The sequence below is a fragment of the Scyliorhinus canicula genome, chromosome 13, assembly GCF_902713615.1.
Source record: "Scyliorhinus canicula chromosome 13, sScyCan1.1, whole genome shotgun sequence".
Lineage (NCBI taxonomy): Eukaryota > Metazoa > Chordata > Chondrichthyes > Carcharhiniformes > Scyliorhinidae > Scyliorhinus > Scyliorhinus canicula.
The window spans coordinates 87,198,422-87,226,383 of NC_052158.1; the positions used below are offsets into that span (position 1 = coordinate 87,198,422).

The following is a 27,962-nucleotide window of genomic DNA, read 5'->3' on the forward strand; positions in this document are numbered from 1 at the left end:
CAAAAAATGTTCTTTCATGTTTCCCCTTTACCCTCCCTAATTCCTGCTGACGTGCAGTTCCACAGACACTAGCAACCCTGCACTGTTGCAAAATGCATTTCAGAGGTAACAGCATGACATCATGAGAAGAGAAGTGTATCATGCAACCCAGTTTTAGTTTTACTTTTGTCTGTGAGCAGAACACAGCACAGCTCCGATGTTGTCAAGCTTTCCTGTGCAGTCACCACACTGCATTTGTAATGTTCACCGAAGATGTGGCTTCGTTATGGTCTGACCAAAATTACAAGGGTTGTCACATGCCACATAGCATGACCCGAAGCTGTTCACCATCTTGTGCTTGTACTTAAATCTTGCTGCTATCCCACCCAATTCACTGTTCATCATAAGAGTCCAGACAGTGAGTACCTGCAAGGATGTTCAATCATGGAGTGCATTGTGACAGTCTGATAATGAATGCACTTCACGCATTCCCCATTGCCAGAGTATAGCAGTCCAATTCCCTCACTGTTTTGCTTGATTAGTACAATAAAGGGCAGGTCGTGCCTAACTAATTTAGTGGAATTTTTTGAGGACATTACCAGTGCAGTGGATAACGGGGAGCCAATGGATGTGGTATATCTGGATTTCCAGAAAGCTTTTGACAAGGTGCCACACAAAAGGCTGCTGCATAAGATAAAGATGCACGGCATTAAGGGTAAAGTAGTAGCATGGATAGAGGATTGGTTAATTAATAGAAAGTGAAGAGTGGGGATTAATGGGTGCTTCTCTGGTTGGCGATCAGTAGCTAGTGGTATCCCTCAGGGATCCGTGTTGGGCCCACAATTGTTCACAATCTACATAGATGATTTGGAGTTGGGGACCAAGGGCAATGTATCCAAGTTTGCAGATGACACTAAGATGAGTGGTAAAGCGAAAAGTGCAGAGGACACTGGAAGTCTGCAGAGGGATTTGGATAGGTTAAGTGAATGGGTTAGGGAATTTTGTCCTTCATTGCTAGAGGGATGGAGTTTAAGACTAGGGAGGTTATGCTGCAATTGTATAAGGTATTAGTGAGGCCACACCTGGAGTATTGTGTTCAGTTTTGGTCTCCTTACTTGAGAAAGGACGTACTGGCACTGGAGGGTGTGCAGAGGAGATTCACGAGGTTAGTCCCAGAGCTGAAGGGGTTGGATTACGAGGAGAGGTTGAGTAGACTGGGACTGTACTCATTAGAATTTAGAAGGATGAGGGGGGATCTTATCAAAACATATAAAATTATGAAGTGAATAGATAGGATAGATGCGGGCAGGTTGTTTCCACTGGCGGGTGAAAGCAGAACTAGGGGGCATAGCCTCAAAATCAGGGGAAGTAGATTTAGGACTGAGTTTAGGAGGAATTTCTTCACCCAAAGGGTTGTGAATCTATGGAATTCCTTGCCCAGTGAAGCAGTTGAGACTCCTTCATTAAATATTTTTAGGGTAAGGATAGATAGTTTTTTGAAGAAAAAAGAGATTAAGGGTTATGGTGTTCAGGCCGGAAAGTGGAGCTGAGTCCACAAAAGATCAGTCATGATCTCATTGAATGGCGGAGCAGGTTCGAGGGGCTAGATAGCCTACTCCTGCTCCTAGTTCTTATGTTCTAAACCAGATATTGAACCTGGAAACTTCCAGCCTATATGGTTTAGCATTACACATGATGATACAGTAGGAACCAGAATTCTGTTATTTTTCTGTGTAGAAAAGTAATGTCGAACAGTATATAATTCTATGAGTCCTGAACCATTGTGGTCACATAACGTTCCAATCTACAGTCTGCTTCCACCAGAAAAATGTTCATTCCTCTCCTGGAGGTGCTTGTTGGGGTATAGCTCCATCGGTGTCAGTCAGCCAACAGTGCCTTGTGCTAATGGGAATTCTGTGTGTGTGAATCCGGTCAGTGAGCATTGGCAGTCTACCTGACAAAACTCAGTCTACCTGACAAAACACATAACAATTCAGTGAATTCCTATCCTCATCTGACCTCAACAAGTACATGCTTTCCAGTAGAGACCACCTGATTCTTCCTCACACATGGAAATTCCGATCAGTTTTCGCAATCCCACGGGCACTAGGCCTGACATCAGTTACCTCAACAGTCTACTTCTCAGCCTGCGAGACTCTGCTTGTTTCTCAACTGGGACATTGTTGGAGCTGAAGTGCCTTTCATATGTGGTTGTATGTGCGATCTTCCATCTCTATGGCATCAGCAGCACAGGAAAGATATACAAATTGTTCCTTCCCCATGGCACTGTTGGAGTTCAAAGTTTAAGTTTCAAGCGCTTGTAATAATATGCATGTCCGCCAGGAAGTCTGATGGAAATGCAATTCTTCTGCACTGCAAATTGAATAATGTTTATTCTTGCTCTGGAAAAGCTGCAGTTAATGTCCACAATAGCTTATTGAGTTCATTTAGTGAGCTGCACAGATTGCAAGGCCATAAATTCAGTCTATGCTGCCTTATCTGATCTAACTGAGTTGCTGGTGTGTGTATTATAATTGGTCGCAGTGCTTATGGATGATAGGAGATACCAGTTTGCATTCTGATTACTGGCCAGTGGATATTGGCTAAGGCCAGATGCTTCTTTTTGGTTGAATGGCATTTGAACCCTGTCACTTACATAAATAATGGGCACACAGGTGAGCTACTGAAGGCAAGTGGATGACTGAGATCATTTTAAAAACAGGAAATAACAGCACTGAAAGGATCCTTTATGTTCAAGTACCCTCTGCCAACAGCAGCTCAGGTTTTGGCAACTACACCGTGTGGTGTGGGCAACATTGCCACGATCTTCTTAATGCTCCTACCTTCCCTAAAGAATTTGCTCACTGTGGTTGTACTGGAAGCAATTCTATGAAAGAGGTCCTGTGGTGTGTCTCCAAAAACACTGGAATACACTGGAACCATTAAAAATATAAGCAAAATGGAGTTGTGAACAGATATCCCTGAATATGGAGCACACGTTGCTTGAAGAGATCAAAAGGTGGTGACAACAACTGTTGGGCCTAGAAAGTGTAAATATGACAATTGTTCTTGGGAAAACATTTCCATAATTCCTAAATCCAGAGAATAGAGGAAATGTTTCACATAAATACTGTATTACTTATGTTCATTGAAAACATATGGTGAAATCCAATTCAGTTTAGAGCAGTTTCCTACAGGCCCCGTTTAATCCTAAAAGTCTTACTAAAGGGTTGATATTGAGAATTTTAAATTAACCCTGCTTCTAACAATGCCTCCTCCCACCCCAGAGCAGGTCGCAGGGAGGGTCACTCATTTTATCCTCCATTATTACTGTTGAAGGAACACAAACTAGAAGCAAAACTAGATTGGCATTAAACATCAGTATCAGTAATACAGGGCAAATAATACTGTAACCTTAATATTGGTAATTCATTCTTGTGACAATGTATCCTAAAAAATGTGACAGAAGACTAAGGATGTCCTGAATAAAATAAAGTTTATGATTTCCCATTTTATTAGCTTTTGAAACAAAATGGGTTGTTTTTATTCTTGGTAAGTTCCTGCAGTGCACCTTGTATGTAGTATACACTATGTGTCAGTGGTGGTGGGAGTGAATGCTGAAGGTGGTGGATGGGGTGCCAATCAAGTGGGCTGCTTTGTCCTAGACGATGTCAAGCTTTTGAGTGTGGCTGGAGCTGCAATCATCCAGGCAAATGGAGAGTACATCACACTCCTAACATGTGACTTGTAGATGATGGACAGGTTTTGAGGAGTCAGGGGGTGAGTTACTCACTACAGAATTCTCAGCCTCTGAATTGCTCTTGTAACCACATTATTTATAGTGCTAGTTTAGTTAAGTACAGTAGGAAGAGACTGAAAAAGTGAAGAGATCTGGTTTAATGTTTAAACATGATTTAAGGTCAGTATCAGCACAATTCCAGTAACACTGCAATATATGTTATACAACAGATGTGGAGTTTCTCTTAGTCCTTGGTACTAATAATAGACTGGTACCAGAGCAATCTACCTTGTATATATGACAACATCTGTTGCACAAACAAAGATGGAGCCGTTTCATGACACTTGGGAGTATTGGTCAAGCTATTAAGCTGTTACATAAATGCTCTAACCATCTGTCGTGTCGGTTACAAAGGGAGGTTTATGATGGAACAAACGCTATTTGCTGTGGAGAACACTCATTCCTGCCCCTCATTCATTAACATAAGGAATTAGTTGTAATCTGTAAGGGACTGAGCTATGCCACCCCATCCGTTTGTGTCTGCGTGATACCACACAGCCTCTGTGAATTGTAGATATGTTCTGATTGATCCTTCCAGCTCCCCAAATGTTCAACGTGAGCAGGAAGGTGTGAGCTGTAACTGCCAGCCTGTTCTGAGTTAGCGTATCTCAGATAAATGTGGCAGGCGCACAACAATAGCCTGGAGCTCCGATTTACTGAGGGACAGCATTTTCATCATAATCACTATGCAATTACTCTTGCTTAATGTTGTGCAGATTTAAGGATATTAAATGAGTGCAAGGTTAAGCAAGATTATCCCAGTAATGAAAGTGCATGCTGTTGTCAAGTCTTATTCTTGAAGAGAATTATTGTAGGATAAGTACTACAGGGATTATTCTTCAGGGTAGTGGGAAAATAAAGAAAACAGACATTCAAAATTAATAAGAACAATTATGAGCATAAATGACACAGAATACAGACAATGTAAATGTATTAAGTTATTTCATTCTTCAGATTGACATGCATCAAAATATGCCACTTTTAAAAATCCAGAATGTATAATTACCATGCTCAATGAGTGATACCCGGAAGATTGGAAATGATACATGGCTAAGATTGGAAATTCGCTGTGAGGAGAATTGCAGGTATCTATCAATCACAATGCAAGAAAGATAATGGTTCTAGAAATCAAGGAACAAATATATCTCAATTGAAAACAATTACACCAAGTTAAGTTTTAAAATCTTCTGCCATATAGCTCAGGGTTCTCTGGTACCAGTCTATTACCAGTACTAAGGTCTAAGAGAAATTCCACATCTGTTGTATAATATGTACTGAATTGTTACTGGAATTGTGCTGATACTGACCTTAAATCGTGTTTAAACCTCAAACCAGATCTCTTCACTCTTTTAGTCTCTTCCCACTGTACTTAACTTAAATAGCCCTATCAATAATGTGGTTACAAGAGCAGTTCAGAGGCTGGGAATTCTGTGGTGAGTAACTCACCTCCCGACTCCTCAAAACTTGTCCATCATCTACAAGTCACATGTTAGGAGTGTGATGGAGTACTTTCCATTTGCCTGGATGATTGCAGCTCCAGCCACACTCAAAAGCTTGACATCGTCCAGGACAAAGAGGCCCACTTGATGTGCACCCTATCGCCACATTCAACATTCACTCCCACCACCATTGACACATAGGGTGGGATTCTCCCAACAGGAGTCTAAGTGCAGAAGCCGGACTAAAAACCAGAGTGTTTTACTCCGGCGTCGGCACCCGTTCCCTATTCTGGGATCTCTCTGTGGGGCGTGGCGTGATTTGCGGGGGCAGGGTCCCGGTGGGGCATTGGAGACGTAAAAGAAGTGACGCCTTGGGTCCCGCGCATGCGCAGTTGGGCCAGCTCAATCTGCACATGCGCAGTTGGGCCACGCCATCCTGCGGGTGCAGGGAACTTCTTACGTGTGCCGGCCCCGACCCAACATAGGGACGGTGTTCAGGGGCCTGCTGCGCCAGCAAGTAGTCCCGGGGGGGGAGAGGCCGGCCCGCCGATTGATGGGTCCCGATCGTGCGGCAGACCCCATCGGAAGCCCCGCCCCCTGGTGAAGGAGCCCCCCTTCCCTCCTCCCCTCCCCCCTGGCCTCCAACAGGCCGCCCTCTGAGCGTTCCTGCAGATTTCCCGTTGGCAGCGAGCAGGGGTGAACGGCGCCGGGGGGACTCCGTTGTGCCGGAGCGTCCGCTCACCAAGCCCTGCCGATTCCAGCGGCCGCGCCCCGCCAAATGTGCCCTGCACGGGGCTCGGAGAATTGCCCCCATAGTGTATACTACATACAAGGTGCACTGCAGGAACTCACCAAGGCCCCTTTCAAGTTTTCAACATCTACCACCTAGAAAAGCAAGGGCAGCAGATACATGAGAACATGCGACTGCAATTTTCTGTCCAAACCATACACCATCCTGAATTGAAACTATATCACTATTTCTTCACTGTCGCTGGATCAAAATGCTGGAACTCCCTTCCGAACAGCAAAGAGGGTGTACCTACCACAATATGGACTGCAGCGATTCAAGGAGGCAGCTCACCACCACCCTTTGAAGGGCAATTAGGAATGGGCAATAAATGATAGCCTTGTACCATGAAAGAATAAAAACAACCAATATTGTTTCAAAAGCTAATAAAATAGGAAATCATAAACTTTATTTTATTTAGGACATCCTTAGTCTTCTGTCACCTTTCTTAGGATACATTGTCACAAGAATGAATTACCAATATTAAGGTTACAGTATTATTTGCCCTGTATTATTGATACTGATATTTTAATGTCAATCTAGTTTTGCTTCAAGAACTATTATGTATGATTTTCCACTCCTTTCCTCAGTGGAGCACACAGAGCTTGGTCTTGTGGAAAGGAATTTAAATGTCTGATTACTATTGGAGGTTACTTCAAATGTTACCTCAAGTGCTGTGGTGATATTTTGTTGGGAAATCAATTGCACATCGGGACGGTTAAAGTTCTCGTCACAGAGATTTACTGTTTAACAATAGTCACGCTTTTTGCTGTAAAAACCGAGTTACACCTTATTGAACAAGTATAAAACTATTCATGGGGTTTCAAAGAGCAATATAAGAGTGAAAAGGGAAGGTTTTTGCTGCATTTCCTGATTTGCCAGTTTTGGGGTGGTGACAAATGATTAAAACTGACCTGCGTGAAATCCTGAAATTGCAGTGAGTTTTGGAGGGATAGTGACAACGAATACTGAAACTTTGTCGTTAAAGACCTTCTGCAAAATCCAAGCAATTGTCTTTGCTGAGGTGCCATGGCTCTGCAAATCAGCAGATCTACTTTCCCAGACACTAGCATCTGTTCTTACCATCCAGAACCTCACCTTGAAAGTTTGATGAGGAAAGTCTACAAGCACAATAGCATAGTGGTTAGCACTATGGCTTCACAGCGCCAGGGTCCTAGGTTCAATTTCCGCTTGGGTCACTGTGCGGAGTCTGCACATTGTCCCCGTGTCTGTGTGGGTTTCCTCCGGGTGCTCCTGTTTTCTCCCACAATCTAAAGATGTACAGGTTGGGTGGATTGGCCATGCCAAATTGCCCTTAGGTTAGATGGGGTTGCAGGTTAAGGGGATAGGGTGGAGGTGTGGGGTTAAATCGGGTGCTCTTTCCAAGAGCTGGTGCAGATTCGATGGGCCAAATGGCCTCCTTCTGCACTGTAAATTCTATGATTCTATGAAGCAACATTCCACCAAACAGCTTGATATCAATACAAAATAATATCAATTCACAAGGAGATCCTAAGCATTGTACTCTTAAGTATTTTGCCTTCCTAAAAGCTCCATATTCTGCAGATAAATAAAGATATTAGTTATAGCCTGGCACACTTTGATCTGACAACATAATTTTTCTGTCTTTCATGAGATTTAGAAGAACATGGCTGTTATCCCTCATGATATCCAGCGCTCAGTACCACAGTTAGGCTGTAGTCCTTAATAATATGCCAGGCTAACCTGCTCAGGTACACATGGAGGTCATGGGAGAATTGCTTGTTTGTAACATTGAATTTCTTACTTTCATTATACCTTGTAAATTGAACACCGAATCCATTGCCAGTTGCCATGAAAATACTGTTAACATTTCCAGCTTGGTTCTGTAGCAAATCATCTGTGATTGAAGCCAATCGTCTGCATCCTTTGTTCTAGCATTGGTTTTAATTGGGGTAGCACAAGGTATATTTAATGAATTTGTAATCTTAAGCACACGGCCCCACAGGATTTTCTATTGAACAACTTTTAATTTCTGGAAATTCCTGAGAGACCCACTGACCTGAATGCCTGAGTTCTAAATATGCGCTTCTGGTGCACAAAGCTCTCAGCTGAGAATGCAAGTTTATAAAATCTGCTCTTTTATGTGAGTGGAAATCTTGAAAAATGGTGCAAGTTCCACTTAAGGACAACTGTATCAGTTAACAGGATCAGCAAAGCTAATGTGTCAGTTCACCACCATCAACCACTTCATCCTGCCAATCATTTTGCAATACACTTTATAACACGTTCTCTATTTCCAGAATTGTAATAACCTGCACGTGACATACATGAGGTTCATCCTGCTGGGGATGATTGTTCCTTTGTCCTGATTGGACCGGGAATTAACCAGCATTTGTACAATCGATCAATCTCCTTGGTAACTGACAGAAAGAAGTAAGGAACTGGTAATGTGTAACTGGGCTCTATGTATGTGCCACTGTAAAGACTCCATGTGATCATGCCGGACTCCCCTTGTCGTTACTATAAGAAAAACTCGCGTTATGAACAACAAGGACAGGAGCATGAAATACATCCAATAGACTATAAGGAATCTAGTGCGGTTTCAAAGATTGCAGATGTATATTTTTAATTTCAGAAGCTTTTACGAATTGCTCCACTTTGAGCCAATTTTGTGGCATTCAGATAAACAACTAGTGAAGTCGACAGCAATTGATTTTGTTTAATGATGAATGATATGTTTTATCCATACCCACACAAACCGTTCTGCAGTCAGCCTGTGGTGAGTAGAAGGGTAACAGATCTGGTAGTTAACCCATTTGTTAAGCAAGTTATTTTTCGTTTATATTAACATTGAGATTCATGTGCGACTCAGTCTTGTACCCAGCTAAACTGACATTTAGAACTAAAAATCCTTTCAAAGCAGTCATTAATTATGAAAGATAAGGCCCTTCAATCCATTGTAATCAGCCTGTCTGCAAGGCTGTTAAGCTCATCATTAGTCAGTTCTCCGGTCAAGCAAATCATGAATAATTTCCTGACTTCAAATTTGTCCTGACATAGACTTATTGTCATATACACATGTCTAAATACATATTATATATATATATATTTATATATAATACATAAATGTCTTTATTTTATTAAGCTTTGTATTGTTTCTTGCTAATATTATTTAAACAACCATGTCATGTTTTTCATTTAAGCATTTAGGTCACGCCATTCCCCTTCACATTCTGGTTTCCATGTTTCTGTTCCATTGTTTCCCTTGTTTATTTAATATTTTCTACATTAGAGCTACAGCTGTATAAGCAGTTGTGTTTACTGTCCATTCTGGTTGCATCTGGTGGCAATATGACTAAAATGGTGGTTTAGTTTTACTTTGGCATCTTAAGTTCCTGGGTGGTGGGCTTGCTGTATGTTTGTTAGCATTTGACACCTGCTGTAGGTTGACCAAAAGGTCTTAACAAACACAGGTCAAGCTCAATCCGGGACAAGGATTAGGCATTCGGGTTTCCTCTCAGCAGCCCCTCTCCCCACCTTCCCGCAACTCCTTTATTTCTAAGAAACAGTATTTTCAGATGCCATGAACGTGAGAGTTCAACCGAGTGTCACAAACTGAGGGAAAACTGAGAGAAATTGAAAAGCTCACTCTACCTACTTGGGCAGCAGGGTAGCATGGTGGTTAGCATAAATGCTTCACAGCTCCAGGGTCCCAGGTTCGATTCCCGGCTGGGTCACTGTCTGTGTGGAGTCTGCACGTCCTCCCCCTGTGTGCGTGGGTTTCCTCCGGGTGCTCCGGTTTCCTCCCACAGTCCAAAGATGTGCGGGTTAGGTGCATTGGCCATGCTAAATTGCCCGTAGTGTCCTAATAAAAGGAAGGTTAAGGGGGGGGAGGTTGTTGGGTTACGGGTATAGGGTGGATACGTGGGTTTGAGTGGGGTGATCATGGCTCGGCACAACATTGAGGGCCGAAGGGCCTGTTCTGTGCTGTACTGTTCTATGTTCTATGTTCTACCTTGAGTCACGTCGGGTTTGTGTGCTTCAACTGGTTGACTGTTTCAAGGCTCTCCGCTTTCATGCAGTGATCACTTTAAATGATGCAAACTTTTCTAGCCGGAGAAAGTGTGTAACAGGGTGATCATGACACAGCATGTGATGTCTGAGACCTTGCTGACATCGAGAAGTGAACATTGGACCTGCCAGAGCTGGGTTTGAAGAAATAGTAGCCACTTACTGTGCTCCGAGCTGCGCTGGAAGGTGCAATCAGAGCTGCTCTTAGTACTCATTAACCAATTGCTGTATCAAGTAAGGTGTTGATGCTGAGGACTCGGTGAAGGTTATGCAATTGAACACCACCCTGAGAATCTCCTTGCAGTAATGTTCTGAGGCTGAGATGGTTGGCTCTAACAATCACAATCATCTTCCTTTGAGCCAAGTTTGACTCCAACCAGTGACAGGGTGCAGGGTTACCCCTTCATCTCCATTAACTTCAGTAGGGCGCAATTCTCCCAAAAGGGGACACAGTCCCCTCGTGATCACGTTTAGGCACATCTTTCCCGATGCTCGCAGTGCCAGAAACACATGGCTATTCAATGCAACTTGCCTTGAATAAGGGGCCTGAATGGAGAATGCACAGCTGAGGCCAAACATAGTCTTGTTTTGTACAGTGGGGTGCTCCACCCGCCGGAACTCCCCATTGTAGCCAGAGAAAATGGCATTCCGATCTCCGAGGGCACGAATCCCCAATCTCCCCCCACCCCAAAAGCCCTATGGGAGAGCCCCTGCTTCTCCCCTCCCCCGCAACCCCCCAACTCCCACGTCGGGCAACCCCGGCCCGATCCTGCATGCAGAAAATGCCAGTTTGGAACCTTGGCTTACTGCCTTGCTCTAATATGCAGATTTGCCCAAAAAGCATTGCAACGTCTCGCAAGATCTTGTCGGATCCCGCGAGGCTTGGCGAGCCGGTAGATCCAGGGAGCGGGGTCTTCTGGCTTTCAACGGCCATGCTGCACCGCAGCGAGCACCTTTGGATCGCGCACCAAGTGGCGTTTGATAGCGGTGGGGTACACGTCGGCACAGCCAGTGGAAAATTCCCTGAAAAACCCGCCACAAATGAACTTAGAAATGTTTCCAATAAATTCCTCCTAGATGTTTCAGGTCAGCGTCCCTTTCTCAGAAATTCCTGATCCCGAATAGCTGACTCCATTAAATAAATACAATTATATTCCTGCATCTTACTTATTTCTTCAGTTTAATATGGGCAGTACATTTTTCATGTGAAAACACTACCGGCAAAGTATTTTGGTGTTGCTCATTGGATGTGGGCTGTGAATTTTATTTGCAAATTGTGTGAGCATGTTGCCAATATGTGAGCGATATGAAGCATAATAAAGACTTTTATTTTATTAAAGATTGTTTAGTCTAGTGTGAGATGTAGCCAGATTTATAACTGAATCACATTGTAAAGTAATTTCTGAATACCAGTGGCGACTGGGCAACAAACCTCACGGAAAAGGTGAAGCAACAGTAAAACTACTGTTCAAATAATTACTCGCAATGCCACTGCTTTTTGCTGTGTTTGCTCTCGACCAATAATTCCTGCTGAAGAAGCATTAAAGTTAGCTTTTCAGCATTTGGAATGGGTATTATTCTGTGTACAATAATATTTGTATGCTGGGATATTGACTATCCCACTTTGTATTGCACAGGGTGCTGCTGCAAAATATATTTTTGTTTGATGTATTTTTATTCTTTTATTTGGCAAACATTGGTCTGAGTATTCGATGTCCAGAGCGGTGAAACCTGGGCATAGGTCTGTGCTGCCTGTCAAGAACCTGTGTAGGCCCTGGTGCTCTCGCACATTGGCTATTATTTCCTGGGTAGTTTAAACTTCTGATGGACTGATTTGTGCCTTCTCGGGCCCTGCATGAAAGTCTCTTACACTGATTTCAGTGTCAAGAGACTTGGACCAGAGGCACATGATTTACCCTGGTATATATCCTGGTTAATCTCCAGTATAACTCTGAATTGCCAGCATAACTGAACTGAACAACCAACTGATCTTCCTTCCCCTAATCCAAATCACCTCCCCGCAACCTGACTCTGTCCCACCACCACCCTCTGACCCAAACCAACCCACCCTACTACCCAGAACCCCAACCTGACCTGAGCAAACAACCCCAACCCAACCACCTCCGTAACGTGATTACCTATGCAGTCACCCGCCCAAGCATCCAATCACGCATGAACTCACCCACCCTCGTATGCACTCACTCACCCACCCATGCATGCATGCACTCAACCATACAAGGAACCAACCTGATCATCCACTAACCTACTCACTCATTGAAAGACAGGAGACCTTTAAAAATGTACCTGCACGCGTCGTAAAAACGGGGGAGACAGAATGTGTCCTCTCTTCTGCTTTCTACACTCGCTGATCTTGTCCTGGGAGAGGGGCAAATGCTGGCCCATTTCTGCTCCAGCTGGGATCAGAACTCAGTGGAAAATGCGAAATATGGTTGGGGAACATAAAATTTCACAAGCTGCAGCAATGCACCCAGATCTGGGTCAATGTATAAAATTAACAGGGCAACCAGTAACTTCCTTTGAAATTCATCCTGGTTAGATGTGGATATTTAAATATCTCAGTTTTTGCACAATTAGTTCAGTTGTGAAAATTTACCAGAGTAATTTAATTAAAATTCATAAAATAGTATTCCGTAAAGTAAGACTCTTAAAATGTTTAAATCTAAATAGCTTAACTCTTAGTGCAGCAGCAGTAACATCTACCATATCAGGTATGGACATTTAAAATCACCTGCATGTTATTTGCAGAAATTAATTGGTGCATTTGTGACTAGCGTGTTGAGATCAGATCTTAAATCAATATGGCATGGCAATTGTGATTGGAAAAAATACTTTTCAAAAAATCCACTCAAACCAATTCAGTCGTCATCACTTCAGCAAGATCTAACTATTGGGCAGCACGGTAGCATAGTGGTTAGCATAAATGCTTCACAGCTCCAGGGTCCCAGGTTCGATTCCCAGCTGGGTCACTGTCTGTGTGGAGTCTGCACGTCCTCCCCGTGTGTGCGTGGGTTTCCTCCGGGTGCTCCGGTTTCCTCCCACAGTCCAAAGATGTGCGGGTTAGGTGGATTGGCCATGCTAAATTGCCCGTAGTGTCCTAAAAAGTAAGGTTAAGGGGGGTGTTGTTGGGTTAGGGGTATAGGGTGGATACGTGGGTTTGAGTAGGGTGATCATTGCTCGGCACAACATCGAGGGCCGAAGGGCCTGCTCTGTGCTGTACTGTTCTATGTTCTATGTTCTATTGTGCTGCCTCACAGCTCTGAATTTATTATCACTACTGTTTGTGCTTTTTGCAGTTAGTTGCAATTATAATAAACATGATGAACCTTGAAGGCATATTATTCTGTGGTTTTACATTCTCAATTGAGCATTGAGGATTAATTTATTATCAGAAATCCATGGCGATGGCAGTCATAGTGACATATCAGTTCAAGCGGTGCAATTTTCTTTGGAATTGGCAAATACTTTCGAACAATATATTAGTGCTGAATGCAGGGTATATAGTTCTGTGTTGAAGGACTATATTTTGGAGGAGGTGGCACACCTGCATTTTGTGGGTACAATATTAATCTAGAGCACGTTCTAACCAAAATAAAACAGTGCTGTTCTGGGTGGGATTAGCGGGATCGTTCCTGGCACTTACAATGCAGTGAACGTCCCCACTCTATAGCGGCACTCTGTCTTGTTTTCCTGCCCCAGCAGGGAACATCCCATCGAGGCTGCACTTCACCAAGACTCTGTCCAGATTCCCCCAACACCCCAACTCACCTGTCAGGAGATCCTTGGGCCACGCACACCCTACCACATATGGGCATGGCACCCCCGGGCCAAGCCTGTGGTGCAGGCACCTATGCCAGCTGGGCACCTTGGCATGCCAGGCTACACCTTGACAGTGCCCTTTCAGCCTGGCTAAGGCACCTTGGCAATGGCAGGCTGGCACCAAGGTGGCACTGCCAGGGTACCAGTGTGGCAGTGCCAAGGTGCTTGGGCGGCCCAGCAGTGCCAAGGTGCCACCCTGCCCAGAGACCGGTCACCCTGGGCGCACTCCCCCCCCCTCCCCCAGTTCAGTTTCCCCAGACCCTGTTTGTGGGGACCAGTACTGAATGGTGCTCGTCTGGGGTCTCCTGAGCAAGACTGGAAGATGCCGGGTGGCTGTTTGATCCAGCAGTGGCAGAGGTAAGTCAGCTTCTATGCCGACTTCACTCTGCAGGACCACAATGGGCGGGATCTAGATTGCGAAGTCTCGTGACATCTAACCAAATCTCATGAGGCATAACGGCTGTCGGGAAGCCCAGGTGTGCCCTCATTTGGACACAACGTGGCCGGTAGATCGTGCCCATAATTTAAAATGTTGATTTGTTTACTTCAAAAATACATATTGGCCATGAGGTCACACCCTGGAATATTAAATCAAGTTTATAAAAATCCTTTCATTGTCTAGTTTTTAACAGGCTAATGCTTTTAAAATGTCAGGGGAAATTACTTGCAATTAACATAAAAGAGGCTGAAGCTGTACTCCCAATTGGAAGCCTCACTTGCAGGGAGAATGCAACCACAGAATCACCCCTAATAAACATGAAGTTACTAATTCAATGAGGTGTAATTTAAAGTTCAAGAAAAAAAAGTTTGAATATGAATATTGACCCAGGAACCAAGATGACGACAGTGTACTCCACACGTATACAAACAAATTTCCAAACAATAGCTGTCAATTTAAATAAAGTCCAGATTTTAGCTCCCAGTGAGAGCCATGAAATTAGTGTTTCCACCAAGGCTTGCAATCTTATCAATGCAAGATGAGCATTTTATTGAATGAGTAATTGATCTACTGTGGAACAAGTACGAAGTGCAGCATTCGGGTGAAGTTATGTTCAAAGGTGTGGCCTGATATGCAAATGCAGATGGCGGAGAGAAGAAGGGGAATGAGAAGCTCAGATACCCACGTTGAGGTAGTTTCCTGCCTTCTCCATGCTAAAGGGGTGGGAGGGAAGCAGGGAGTGAAAATGTAGTGAGGGAATGGGGAAAATGGTTGGGGCCAGAAGGGAGCTAGGGAATGGAGAAGTGATTGGATTGGAGAAGAGTGAGTGGAAAGGCAAAGGTTGGTTGATAGGACCTTGGAAGTGGATCGACGGTATTCAGCGGCCCCAACAAAAGAGTTGTTGGTGGACAGAGATACGCAGGGAGACTTCCTGTCGAAGTTCTGATTTTCATGTTGGCAGAGCTCTTTCCCTTTATCTTTCCAAGGCTAGGATTCATAAAAATATGGGGAGTGGAATTGTTGACAGGGATTCACACAAAGAATAAGGGCATGATTTTTTTTCGGGAATGCATTACTTTCACTGCACTGAGGAGAATCACATGTAATATTAGATACTACCCCATTGAAATTAAATGAAAATGAAACTCGCTTATTGTCACGAGTAGGCTTCAATGAAGTTACTGTGAAAAGCCCCTAGTCGCCACATTCGGGCGCCTGTCTGGGGAGGCTGGTACGGGAATCGAACCGTGCTGCTGGCCTGCTTGGTCTGCTTTAAAAGCCAGTGATTTAGCCGAGTGAGCTATACCAGCCCCTAAGCACTTATGTGATCAGAAAACCTTACACCTACAATGTCATGTACAGGTATGGTGCAGTTCTAATCTTAGAAGATTCATCATTTTACTAAATAATAGATTCCTTAATCCATTATTAAAGAATCTTCAGGATCGTGGATCTTAGCTCCCCCAGTTAGCTCAGCGGATGGACGTGTTATGATGTACTTGCACAGATTGGGAACTTTTGAGGGTTAAACCAAGATTAGTTCTGAGTTAACAGATTTCAGCCAAGGCACCAGTAGAATGCAATCATCCTGACATCTCTTGGTGAGGTGGGAGAAAATCAACCCCCGTTCATGTTCCAATCAATATCCAGCAGATGTTGGTAAAAGTCAAGTGAGAACAGGGATTTATATAGCTGTGGCGCACCTCCCATTTTAATAGTCTTTCAGTGCTTAGAATCTTGTTCAGACTTGAAGACAGCTACTTGACTGAATCATCTAATGAGTGTGTCTGAGGAACTGTGTCCAAGGATGAGTATCTGCCAATTGTGAAAGATGAATAAACTGAAGGGAAAATGAGCTTTCCTATACTTGATAAATAGATAAACATGTCTTTGCTATAACATCTGAGTATAAATAGATAAACATGTCTTTGCTATAATATCTGAGTACTGCATGTACAATACCAGTAAAAACCACATAAACGTTGTCAGTGGCGGACTGGGTCTAAATATTTTGGTTGCCAGGAGACAAAGGGGGCCCACCCACAACTGCAATGCTATCATTTCATTTTCATAACGAATAAATAACATTTTCAAAAAATACATATGGAAAAAAGGGTACAATTAAAATTTTTGTGGAAAAAATGTGTATTTCTTAGTAATTACAGTGTACATGTACTGCACATATTACTGGCAGTAGATACAAAATGTAAATACAGAATGTTATAATTTTATTTTTTATTTTTTTAAAATTTTAAGTAATTGGTTGATAGTTTTAAATAGTTTACTGGACAATTTACACATTAACAGATAGTTCAAAAGCACAATAGAGCATTGCATGCAGTCCATTATATTAAGAGCAATCGTTTGTGTTCGCTAGATGATTGTGCAAATCTGCCAATAATTGCTTCTGCATCCAATTCATTTAACAATTCCTTTTCAATGGATAGCAACATGTATGATTCCAAATTCTCCTCAGACAGCGAATTTCTTAACCTTGTCTTTATGATCTTTAGCTTTGAAAATGTCCTCTCACATTGGACTTGAGTAACTGATAGTGTGCAGATGACTTTATAAAGTTCATAAAGGTTGTCATATGCCTTGTCATGAAGTCTGTTGGATGCCAAAATTTTTAGTACACACGATGGGCAAGTGCTGCAAATTTTACAATTGTTGCAACTGGAATCCATATTCTCACCATCATTAAGCAATAGCTTTAATACATCAAAGTTTGAAGCAAAAGAAAACAATTCCAATATTACTTGATCTTTGCTGATTTGTGTAAACAACTTAATAATACCTTCCAATGCTTCATCTTCAAGGCCCTTCTCTGCAATAGTTTTAAACTTTGCTGGGTCCAAGCAGGACAAATCTTTATACAACTGTTTGTGTTGTACAAAGCGTGATTCTAGTGACTGGACAATGCGATCCATTATTAGGTTAAACACATTTACTCGAAAATCAGCTAGAGAATCTGAGGAATTTCTTTCATCATCAATAAGCTCATTTGCCATTCTTTTCTTCTTCCTCTGCCTCTTAACTGGCAATGCTGTTTCCAACGCATCAATTTCCAATGTTTGATTTTCATCCATATTCATCTGTGAAATCCTGTCATTACATTTAGTTACAAATTCCAAAGCCTTGCTGTGAACGTTATCAAATGTCCTTGTCTGTTCCTTCAACTTTGTTGTAGCTGAATCTACCAAACTGCATGCAGTAAACATATCTAAACCACTTGTCTGTAGATAACTTGATAACGGGGTTGTAGTTTCAAATATATACAAGTAAGTAAATGCTGTCAATATGGTTTCAAACTTTAGAAGACTTTGAAGTAAAACATTTGCTTCATGTTTTGTTTTTGCATCAAACTTTTCTGAATCTTGTATCATTGATAAGCATGTCAATAGATTTACGAAAGTACTGGCAGCGGCATCATCAAAACGTCCAAGTATAGTTGTTGCTGCATTGGATTTTCCTGACCATCTGGTCTCACCAATTAGCTTTAATCATTTCATTTTTTCTTGTCCTAGATGTTTTCCAACAACATATCCATACAGCCATTCTCTTGTATGATGCTTTCACAAAAGTTGCTATATTCTGGAGCAAATTGAAAAAAGAAACTGCCGGCACACAACATTTTGTTGTTTCAGTTATTACCAAATTCAAGACATGAGCATAGCACCATATATGAACATGTTGATCAGCCACATCAGCAATTTTACTTTGTAAACCATTATACTGGCCATGGTAGCTTGCAGCACCATCTGTGCTATCACATAAACATTTTTGGAGGTCAATTTTAAGATGCTGTAATGTTTCAATCAATAGATCAAAACTTCCCTGTCCTGTACCATCATTACTTGGCACAACTGAAAGTAGTCGCTCACAGATAATACCTTTAAGCACATACCAAATAATAATGCTAAACTGATCGATGGATGAATTATCTTGTGTTGAATCAACCTGAATAGAATAATATTTTGCTTGAGAAACTTCATGACTAATTCTTTCTTGTATCATATTCTTCATAATTTTGATATAGTTGTTTTACTCAGGTATGTAACAAGTCCACCACGGCCTTTACTTTGAGCCTTTCCTTGTTGCTCTAATCGTTTGATACTTTGTTTAGACTTGTTTTGCACTGCAGAAACGTGAGCTGCCATAATGGGGTCACATTTTGCCATCAACTGCACTGTAGCTAAAAAATTACCATGATTCAGAACCTCATTATCTAGAGTGTAGGCCAATTCATTTCTGTGACCTCGAAAAGGAAGTGCTTGCTTGCCTAACATCTTTATGATGTCTATAATCCTCATGACAATACTTCTCTGCTTCAATACTTCTTTCCTTTTAATTAGTGATGCTGCAAAAAATTTATCTAAGGTGCCATCATTAACCACACTGATATATTGCTGAGCATTTCTGACATGTGTTGTTGCCGATTCATGTAAAGTCAAGCTCTGGCTAATACGCCTGTAGTCACTAAAGCCACGTACAAAGGGTGATGGATCACAAGTGTTGGGAAACTCAAAGGCTAAGCAGTATGAACAATATAAGCATCTATTTTCTTTGTTATATGTTAGCCATTTTCTTGGGACTGAGTCATTCATAATTTTCCTCTCATACAAATGAGCATCAAATGGCAGATCATCAAGTGGCTGAAGTGGATGTTCAGCAAAAAACTGTTTTAGCTTTGCTCATGATGGATATTGGAAGATTCCAGTAATTGACCTTTCATTTTCTTGCGTAAGTTCATTTACAGGATGTGCTTCAGAAACCAAGTCATTTATGCTTGAAGGAATATCTGATTCCCTGTCACTAGTTGAAGCTATGTGTTCAGATGTTGCAACTACAGGCAGTACAGATACCGGAACAAGGAAGCCAGAAGAAATATTGGGCCTGTGTTGATTAGTAATGGATGCACTTGTATTTGTCTCTACATTCAAAGTAGCTCTTCTCTGTTCTTGTAACTCGCATGTCATTGCATCATCACCATGAGCATTGTTTCTTGCTTCTTGATTATTTGTTGCAGAACTGGATATTGATGTTAATTGTGCTTGTGGTATTATAAACTCTGTAATAGGCCTGCATCGCTTGGCTGATTCCTTCCTTTCTGCTTCTTTTTGTTCTTTACGTTTTAGTGACCCAGATTTATGCTTTTTCTTTTCCATGCTGGTAGGGGTAATATTCGTGAAATAAAAACTTAATTAAAAATAGCCCACATTGGGAAAAATGAATATTGATGATTGCAAGAATAACTTGAAGGAACGCCAGATAAACCCCCACTTGATAAAAAAATATAAAATAACTTACTTACACTTCGATAGGCTATGTTCATTAGTCAATACTACTGTGGCCTATGCAGCTTCAGAAGAGGAGACAATCCACTGTCCAGTGTTCACACCAGCAAGCAACTGAGACAACTGTTGAAACTTAGAAGTTTGGTCCGACTATAGTAAGACATTAAGAATGGTCCCACGACCAAAGTTAACATGTCCAGTTTGATACCAGTGTAGTGTAACAAGTCGTAACCCTTTGAGTTTACCGATCATGGCTTATCACTTCAATATCTTTGACCTCATGATTCACGGTCAAAGGTATCGCTTCTCCTTTTCGGTGACCTCACGACCCTATGTACTGCTTGATATCCTTTCAAGTTGCCGACCATCTCAAATCATGAACTGTAACTTTATCTTTAAATTCACACACCCCCCCCCCCCCCCTCCACTCCTTTTCACATCCGTTTAACGCTGCTTCGTTCCTTCATACACTGAGTGATTATTTGTTTGTTTCTTTATTGCATTTTTATTTGGTATTGCTCTTTTTAAAAACAATTATATTTTATTGAGTTAGAATATAAATCCCAGGAAAGAAGTTGGAGATTTATTTATCTAATTAATTATAATTTTTAAGGGCCCTTCAGAGATTCACAGGCCCCTTCTTGGCTCTCCGGGCCCCGGACCGATGTACCGGCTGAACCAAGACTACTGCTTGATATCCTTTGAAGTTACCGACCATCTCAAATCACGAACTGCAACTTTATCTTTAAATTCACACACTCTTGCTGAAAACATGGAATTTCCTTAATTATGCCCGACCCGGGCCCCCCCTATTCCACATCCTTCCACTACCTCCCCTGCTTTGTTCCTTTTCATGCACTGCTTATTTGTGTCCTGTTCTCTTTTTTTTCTTATTCCTTTTTATTACTAAAACAGTTGTCTGTGTTTGTTTCTTTATTGCATTTTTATTTGATATAGGGGGCCCACTTCATCAGGGGCTCACTTGCCATCGGGCAAGCTGGCACCCTGGCCAGTCCGGCACTGCACGTTGTTCTGTTTCTAAACCAGGATTAATCCATTCCTTCACAAATGTCTTCAAATTTATGCCATTTGTATTGAAAAGTAACTATGTTATCTCTTCTTTATGCCAGTGCACTTGATTCCTGCGACACAATCAAAAGAGGATGGAATGGTTGCTAAAGCCCGAAAACGAATATTGGTAGATCTGTATACTGCCCCTCCAAGATTGGACCCGATTTATGAGGCCTATCGATACTGCAATGTGCCAAATAAAACTGACCATGGCCTGGAAGGTATGTTATTAATGAGAGTCTGCAACTTGGTAAAGTCAAATGATGGACTAAAAATTTATGTTACATTTCGTGATCAAATTAGTTTTAAACATATTATCGTATCTGTGTAGATGAACGGTATAAGAGAGATTAGTTCATATTCGTCATCACTCATTGAGCTCAAAGCTGCAAAAGGAGACAACAACTTTAAATATGTGATAATAACTGAGTACGTGCTAATTGTCTGAGTTCTGGTGTAGATCCACAAGATTCCTCAATGGACTTGTCAGTAGATGATGCCCAATTAGGATCACATGTATAATTCAGGATGTGCAACAACAGCTCCTCAGCACAGAATAATTACAACCTAAAAAAAACTCACTGAGACATGTTTTAGGTGAAACTTCAAGTTGTGCTGCTTCTTTTAAGTGATTCCCCGGGATAGTAATTAGATCTTTTTTTTTGTGTGAATTTAGAGTGCCCAATTTTTTTTCCAATTACGGGGCAATTTAGCGTGGCCAATCCACCTACACTGCACATCTTTGAGTTGTGGAGGTGAAACCCACGCAAACACAGGGAGAATGTGCAAACTCCACATGGACAGTGACCCAGAGCTGGGATCGAACCTGGGCCTCAGCACCTTGAGGCAGCAGTGCTACTTACTGCGCCACCGTGCTGCCCGTAATTAGATCTTGTTGGATGTAAAATGGTTGGGGCCAGGAGGGAGCTGGGGTATGGAGAAGTGATTGGATTGGAGAAGAGTGGAAAAGCAAAGGTTGGTTGATAGTCGATACATTTCATGGATGTAAAAAGGTGCAATGAAATCCTAGACCTGGTTTAATATATTGTGCCTCAAGGAAGCCTGAAAAATGGGTTGTGTTATTTTTGAAGCACTGACTGCCCTGTGGCTCATCCTCCGGGACCTTTGGGGGAACAGGACCTTCTTCCTGGCCTCTGTTGTGTTATGTACTCTGGGTTAACACAGGCTGCAACTTGATGCAGCTTTGACCAAATGATACTCTAGACTTTGAAGTAACTTCAATGTGACTTATTGAACCATTAGCACAGCTCTCTGAATTTGAATCTCCTGCTAATCTTGCTATAGTAACTCAGTCTAACTAACCAGTCTGCTCTAAGCCGCGTGGTGGGTGTGATGCTTCTGATCTGCCCCTGTCCTACTCTCTAAGTGTCGCCTGTGGAAAGAGACAGAGCATGTGTGCCCTGTCCTTATATATGGGTTGTGTAATGCCCTCTGTGGTAGTGACACCTCTGGGTGTCTTGACTGCCCATTGGTCTTGTCCTATTCTATGTGTTCATTAGCTGTATGTCTGCATGTCATGACGTCTCTGGTGCTTCCTCTAGTGTTTACTTAGTCATAGTGTATTTACATTAACCCCTTGTGTACTTACAGTGATGCATATCACCACAGCCTCGACTGCATCTAGGAGCCTCCACAGGTCCATGTCTCCAAACCTCGGGGCCGGTCGTCTCGGCACCATGGCTGTGAGCTGAGTGGGGTTGGTTGTTTAAGTGCTGCTCGACCTCCTTAGCGGGGTGTTGGCGAGCAAAGTCCTGGTGAATTGGCTGGCGAGCCTTAATTTGCGGCGTGAAGCCCGTAAGACCTCATTAAGTGGACCAGTTAACGTTGAATGGTGTGCCTGCCTCGCCTAGCCGAATGTGGGAATCTCACGGCAATTCCCGCTCGCTACCACACTTTGAAATCTTTCCGGAGAATCTTTCTTAAATGTGTAGTTGAGTGGCTGCATTCCTTAGCAGGAACCTAATGTTCAAACATTTACCTGACCTTCACACACTTAACACTGCTGCAAACCTCACACTCGCATATCGCAGCGTGTAGATACTGTCTGCTAGTCATCATTACAGGCCCATCTCCAAAACACATTGCACCAGACTTGTCTTTCTCTTTCAGAACAAAGTGGCTCACAGCTAGAGGCAGAAACACTGGTGGGACGACAGCCGCAGTTACATGTTCTTTCCCCAATCAGAGGGTTGGTACTCGCCATCACTGAAGCAGCCATGAATGAACTTGAATTCTCAATCTGAGTGCAAGCTCCCTCCTGCATTCTGCATGGTGACCGTTAGAGTTAGCATTTTCACTGCTTGCAGTACAGGCCTCACTAATTCTATTATTTGCTCTCTATCTCTAGTAGACTGCAGACATGCAAGATAAAACTGAAAACTACCCTGTCTGATATTCATGTATTTATAGGGAAGTCAGTAGCCTGATGGCAAAATGATTTCCTCTGTTTTCCCCATGACAATGAAAAACACGTTAGTTTAGTATCTCAGTAGAAATGTTACTGACTTAACTATGATCCCAACTCCTTTTAATATTTGAAATGAAGGGATAGTTTGCAGCACTACTGTTTGCAACTTAATAGCTGTAACAACTTTCTGCCACTTTGGGATACTGAGGCCTGGATTCACTCTGGAGGAGGGTTTGTAGAATTGGAAAATTTTCTATCTCGATGCACCCGCCTTGGTAGAAATAGCCTTAAACAGCTGGAATTTTATTCCCTGGGTTAGGTGGAGAGGGGGGAGGCAGCAGAATGGGATCTGCTGTACCCTGAAACTGTGTGGAGCCAGCCACAGGTGCTGCTGAATGCCAAGCTGGGCTTGTAATGAAAGTAATTAGGCCCTCAAGCTCTTACCCCCTCAACCCCCCATCTACTCCCCATGCGATCTCATACCTCCATCCACCCCTCCATGCCAACCAATGGCCTCCACCCACCCCATGACCTCTTTTAGCCCCAGTGCCAATTCATGACCCCTCCACTCATCCCCACGCCCCCTTATAGCCTCAAGCCAACTTATGCCATTTAATGCCCCCCACCCTTTTCCATTATACCCTCCATGCCAACTCACCCATTATCCATCATGGGCAAACTCAGGAGCCATGTTGAAAATAAGTTCCAAGTAACTATTACAGACTTCCCTACATTAAGAAAAGTAATTGATGAAAGCCCATTCAATACATTAAATTCCCTTCTAAGTACTTATTCTCAGAGAAAAACATCATAACCCCACATTAAAGACAGCTAATCTCTTTTTTTTTGGAAAAATATTTTATTGAGGCATTTATAAATTTACACATCAAACACAATCACAAAATAAAGCATGGCAACAGGGCTGCAAATAACCAAAATAACTAAATATCTAACACACCACGATCCCACCCCCATTCCCCCAGCTCCCCAACATCTCCATTTAATATTCCCCCCCATAACCCCGTCCCCCCGCTGACACTTAAACTGTTTCAACTTTTCTCAAAGAAGTCGATGAACGGCTGCCATCTCCAGGCAACCCCCCCTCCCCCCCCCCCTCACAGACCCCCTCAAGGCGAACTTCATCTTTTCCAACCTGAGAAACTCTGCCAGGTCACTCACCCACACCCCGGGTTTCAGGGCCCCGAGTCCCTTCATTCTAATAATATCCATCTCCAGGCTAGCAGGGAGGCAAAGGCCAAAACATCGGCCTCTCTCGCCCCCATGACTCCAGGGTCTTCTGACACCCCAAAGATCGCCAATTCTGGACTCAGGACCACCTTCACCTTCAGGACCTCCAACATAACATCGGCAAACCCCTGCCAGAATCCCCCAAGCTTCGGACAAGCCCAAAACATATGGACATGGTTCTTGAGCCTACATGCACACCGCCCACACCTATCTTCCACCCCTTCAAAAAACCTGCTCATCTTGGCCACCATCATATGTGCCCTGTGGACCACCTTGACCTGTAAAAGGCTATCGCTGGCGCATGACGAGGATGCATTCACCTTCCTCAGAGCCTCCTCCCACAGCCCAGCCTCCAATTCCCTACCCAACTCTTCCTCCCACTTGCGCTTCACTACACCTATCGGGGCTCCCTCCCAATCCATAAACTCCTTGTAAATTTATGACACTTTACCTTCCCCTACCCCTGTTCTTTTTTAAAAATAAATTTAGATGACCCAATTATTTTTTCCAATTAAGGGGCAATTTAGCATGGCCAATCCACCTACTCTGCTCATTTTTGGGTTGTGGGGGCAAAACCCACGGAGACACAGGGAGAATGTGCAAACTCCACACGGACAGTGACCCAGAACCTGGGACCTCAGCACCGTGAGGCTGCTGTGCTAACTACTAGGCCACCGTGCTGCCCCCTACCCCTGTTTTTGACACCACTTTGTCCCGCAGCACCTGTGGTGGCAGGCGAGGAAAGGACGGTGTTGCTCTGTTTCGGTCCCAACAGCGTCGCCAATACGGTGGGTATTTCTATTTATCTTAGTGAACCACAAGCCTTCCCTTATATCGATGAAATGGCCACACAACCAGTTAGTTAATTCAAAAAATGGTTTATTTACGTACATGAGAGTTATCTCAACATACAAACACAATATCTCCTCCGAGTTAAACTACACCTCTCAGCTGCAATAACCTATACTTAATTTCAGGGCGACCGGCACTGTGCAAATAGATAAAGGCCTTTATCTGGATTTCACTTGTCTGGTTTGAGGAAAGTGGCTCTGTCTCTGCTGGGCTCATTTGTCAGGTAGCGATCATTGGTCTTGAACTTAGATGGCTGTTCCTGCTGCAATTGGGCTGGCACAGGCCGGATCCAAAAGAGATAGAACACATGGCTGTGTCCTCTTTTATCCCTCAGGGACTTCATGCTGTTTGGGGCGGTCCTTAACCTTGGACCCAATGGTTTGACAGGGCTCTGATCACTCTCTTCGATTTCGGCCAATAAAGGGGCGGGTGCCTTGGTAGCTGGGCGGGTCCTTAGCGGTCATTGACCTTGGCAGTTGTGCTTTCTGAGTAAGGGGAGTGGTGTCGATCAGTCTGTGGCTGTACCAGTTGCTTGATTGGAGTTCTATTGTCCTGGGAAAATGGGCCATTAAAATGCAAACGAGCGGGGGTTTCGATCAGGTCTGGTTACCTGTGTTTTAGATACACATAGGCTAGGTATCTGTCTGAGTCCTGGGTTGGCCATAATTCCCATGGTCCTTTGCAGGCGGCCATCTGAGATGGCTACAACGGTACCTGCTTCCGGAAGCTAACCTCTTAATAGCCTCTTGGAGCTGTCAGTCCAACAATGAACTTACAACTCCTCACTATGATAATGATAGGTTGTGGAATTAGTCAATAATACTATAATGATAACCCTCAGGCTTATATAGTAGTCCCCCGTTATAACGCGGGTGTTGGGGTCCAAGACAGCCACGGATATCCACGATGGGACAGCAGAAGTATAAAGGGTGTGTAGGTGCTTCAAAAATGGATGATAACCAATTGCCCTCCTCAAATGGATCTGTTTCTTGGGAGTCAGAGCACCAACCTATTTCAGGTGATAGGCATTTTAACATGTGTTTATTATGAAGAGCTTGTTGCATGGAATATTTGTTGCGCACAGTGTGTCCAATTTTATCAGGTTGCGGAGCTGCCAAACAGACACTAAAATGTTAAAAAGAAAAGCCATTTTTGTGCTGCTGCTGCATTGGCCTCTCCCCTCCACTCCTACGCTCTCACCACATTTAATTCCTCCCCGAACTGCCTTGCTGCTCCCGCTCCCGAACTCCACCCGCATTATGATCTGCAGATAGCTGTCAAATATTGAGCACCCCCCCCCTCCGCCACTCAACACCCCCCCCCCCCACCCCCCCTCCCCCGCCGTCCGGAAATGTTTAATTTCCTATGTTCTGTTAGATCGATCGTATATAGAAACGAAGATTAGAGTGCTTGCCCGCGAGTAAGGGTTCCCCTTCCTGAATGCAGCCCATCACTCTCGCTGCTGTCAGCAGGCGCGGTATTGCGGAGCGAGGTATAATGGGGGACTACTGTATTGACAAACAGCTATTGAAATTACAAACACTTTTTTTTCAAATCAGAGCCAAGATGGCTGTTTCTTCTTAAAATGTAAAGATCAGGGAATTTAAATAATGTGGCAGTTCAACAGACTTTATCCACCTTTTATGCACATTTAAGTCTATTCTTAAAAATCATAAATCAAGCACTGCGGGAAACAAACAACAAAAACTCAGCACTAAGTTGAACTGAATGGTCCTGCTGTTTCGGGTTTTCCTCTTTGTGTGAGTCACATCCCACTTCAACCTACTATCTATGAAAAAAGGATCTGTCTTAAATGGGGGCAGTCTTCAGGATCTGGGGTCCTAATACCATTTTGGCTCAGGTGCAATCTGGTACTCAGTATCTGTCGGCATTGTCACCAAGTATAAATATCTTGCACATCCGCCTCAATGTAACAGTTTTGAGTATTCCTCAGGTTTCTAAAAATTAAACCACCCAGGCAGGCGCCAGTACTGGTCATGTGACCCCTTTCACCTGCACAGTCATAATATCTAAAAATCTTATGAATGAAATTATACAATCCTAAAACAATATAATCCTATAAACCTCCACCAATTTAACAATAGAATTGTGGAACCTCGTAGCCCAGTAGTAGGCCTTTTGGCCCATTGCGCCTGTGTCAGCTCTTTGAACAATTGTCCAAAATTACACTTTTCCAATAGCTCTGTTCTTTCCACCTGCATAGTTGTGTGTTCAATAGTTCACAAGACTCAATCTGGTCAACATAGACAGGTATTACAAAGCATTCTTCTACTCACCTGCTGGTTCCCTTTGCACAAGTGAGCTCTGTGCATGGTGAATTCATTCAAATTATTGAATGCATTTCCAACATTATGGAAATTGAGTCATAGAGTCATACAGTACAGAAAAGGCCCATCGGGCGGGATTGTCCAGCCACATTTGCCCGGTGACTGGATTTTTCCATTGTCGGCATCTTGCCCATGGCATTCTTGTGGTGGGCGAGGCGGAAAAATCCAACCCAACGAGTCTTCAAAACAACCACCTAACTATTCTAATCCCAACTCCCAGCACTTCACCCATAGCTTTTATGCCTTGGGATCGCAAATGCACATCTAAATACTTCTTAAATGATATGAGGGTCTCTGCCACCACCACCCTTTCAGGCAGCGAGTTCCAAACTCCCACCACTCTCATAAAAAATGTTTTTCCTCACATCCCCTCTAAACCTCCTGC

At 43.1% G+C, this 27,962-nt stretch overlaps 1 protein-coding gene across 5 annotated transcripts in view; it reads left to right on the top strand.

Annotated features, from left to right (window-relative positions):
- The window catches only part of pxylp1 (2-phosphoxylose phosphatase 1), a 215,828-nt gene that overhangs the window by 126,174 nt on the left and 61,692 nt on the right, over positions 1 to 27,962 (top strand). For 4 of the 5 annotated variants that reach the window (XM_038815885.1, XM_038815887.1, XM_038815886.1 and 1 more), the window contains one exon: positions 20,761 to 20,922. In XM_038815885.1, coding sequence (XP_038671813.1) covers positions 20,761 to 20,922 — 162 coding nt within the window. Of the gene's footprint in view, positions 1 to 8,617; positions 8,766 to 20,760; positions 20,923 to 27,962 lie in introns of those variants that run through there. The other variant, XM_038815889.1, reaches the window with a different exon arrangement.